This window comes from Poromitra crassiceps, assembly GCF_964638095.1.
Source record: "Poromitra crassiceps genome assembly, chromosome: 4".
NCBI classification, from domain to species: domain Eukaryota; kingdom Metazoa; phylum Chordata; class Actinopteri; order Beryciformes; family Melamphaidae; genus Poromitra; species Poromitra crassiceps.
Window position 1 is genome coordinate 5807528 of NC_139626.1, and position 2096 is coordinate 5809623.

General features: G+C 42.6%; 1 protein-coding gene across 1 annotated transcript in view; it reads right to left on the reverse strand.

Annotated features, from left to right (window-relative positions):
• Positions 1–1167, reverse strand: part of LOC310775989 (SRC kinase signaling inhibitor 1-like) — a gene marked incomplete at its 3' end in the record, with an annotated part of 87017 nt that extends 85850 nt beyond the window's left edge. Inside the window, exon 1 of the mRNA XM_083636120.1 lies at positions 853–1167. Coding sequence (XP_083492246.1) covers positions 853–1149 — 297 coding nt within the window. The 5' untranslated portion in view covers positions 1150–1167. The remainder of the gene's footprint in view (positions 1–852) is intronic.
• Positions 1168–2096: the final 929 nt, after the last annotated feature.

The window sequence follows — 2096 nt, forward strand, 5'->3', positions numbered from 1 at the left end:
AATGCAGGGATAGAGAGAGAGAGCAGACAGAAGCTGCACAGAGTAAGACCTGAGCAGGCCCTTCTGTTTGGACCATCTGTGACAGGTATTAAGTCAGATTTGCCGATGGATGGGAGGAGAAAAAGGTGGATTTGAAGAGTCGAGAAGGAGAGAGGCGAGGGATCGGACGGGGCAACGAGTTCAATATTTCACATCTATCTTTCTTTTTTGTCCCCTGTCTCACTTGAATCCCTGTCTCCGTGTTATACATCAGATCGGCAATTAGGCCCCGCCCCCTTTTAGGGGGAAAACACAATATTACACAATATTACTTTGACCCATCTAAAATCACATATTTACATATTTACATTACAGCCCCGAGCCAAGTAGCCTACAACGACGCTGGGCTCCACTACAACAGCATTTAATGTTGGAAGACTAAAGTAGCAACAGGCGGACACCGGAACTATAGGTCAGAGACGGGTCATGAGTTACATGATTTTAGATGGGTCAAAGTCATATTTCCAATGTATCTTGCGCATTGTGTTAAAAACGTGAAAAATAAAAATTGTCGCTAGATACATTTCTTTTGGCCCTCCACAGGATTCTAGGAGGCGGTATGTAATATATTCTTACTTTGGACTATTGTGCTGAAAATGCATTATAGGTGAGTGATTTTGAGATATCTTGCTTATTATAGGGCATATTAACAAACATCAATGATACACATATATCATAAAAAGAGATGAAACCAAACCTCATAATAATACACGTTTCTATGTCAAAACATGAAGGCAGCCCATGTCCATGTTGTCCTTGCTTAGTTTGTTGATCCTCAGCTAATTAGGTGTGAGTCGTGTACTGTGGAGCTACCTGTCGTCCAGCAGCACCGGAGCCCTGGGACACCGACACGCTGCAGGGGCTGTTGTTGGAGTACTTGTTTTTCTGGAGGTCCCTGAAGGCGTCTCGCTGGCGCTCTATGTCAGCCTTGTGGATGCTGTTCAGGGCCTCCAGGCTCTTGGCGGCCACGGCGTTGTGCCGGCGGTCCAGCGAGGACGACGTGAACCCCCCGTTGGTGCTGTCGCCGGGGAAGCGCCGCGCCGCGCGTGCCGCGCCGGCCGCCAGCGTGTGGTAATCCCGCGGGAACTCGGCATCACCGGCAGAGATCATGGGACCCTTTCTCTTCTCTCGACCTGTGGGGGGGGGATTAACATTGGTAATCATTATGATAAAACGCTAAAATATGAGTAACTAAGCTTGTGGAAAAAAGCTCTATCAGGAGAAACAAAGTTTGTAAAAATGCATGTACGTAGTATGTATGTTTGTTTGTTTATATACACACACATATAGATACATATATACATTATGTAAGTATTTGTACCGAGTTACTTTTCTGGTTATTACTAATATTGCAGGGCTTTAATTAGTGCAAAACATATCAGATTACACTTGACCGAGATTTGATAGAATCACACCCACAGGTTAATAGATGTGATAGAATCACACCCACAGGTTAATAGATTTGATAGAATCACACCCACAGGTTAATAGATGTGATAGAATCACACCCACAGGTTAATAGATTTGATAGAATCACACCCACAGGTTAATAGATTTGATAGAATCACACCCACAGGTTAATAGATTTGATAGAATCACACCCACAGGTTCATAGATTTGATAGAATCACACCCACAGGTTAATAGATTTGATAGAATCACACCCACACCCACAGGTTAATAGATTTGATAGAATCACACCCACAGGTTCATAGATTTGATAGAATCACACCCACAGGTTAATAGATTTGATAGAATCACACCCACAGGTTAATAGATTTGATAGAATCACACCCACAGGTTAATATATTTGATAGAATCACACCCACAGGTTAATAGATTTGATAGAATCACACCCACAGGTTCATAGATTTGATAGAATCACACCCACAGGTTCATAGATTTGATAGAATCACACCCACAGGTTAATAGATTTGATAAAATCACACCCACAGGTTAATAGATGTGATAGAATCACACCCACAGGTTAATAGATTTGATAGAATCACACCCACAGGTTAATAGATTTGATAGAATCACACCCACAGGTTAATAGAT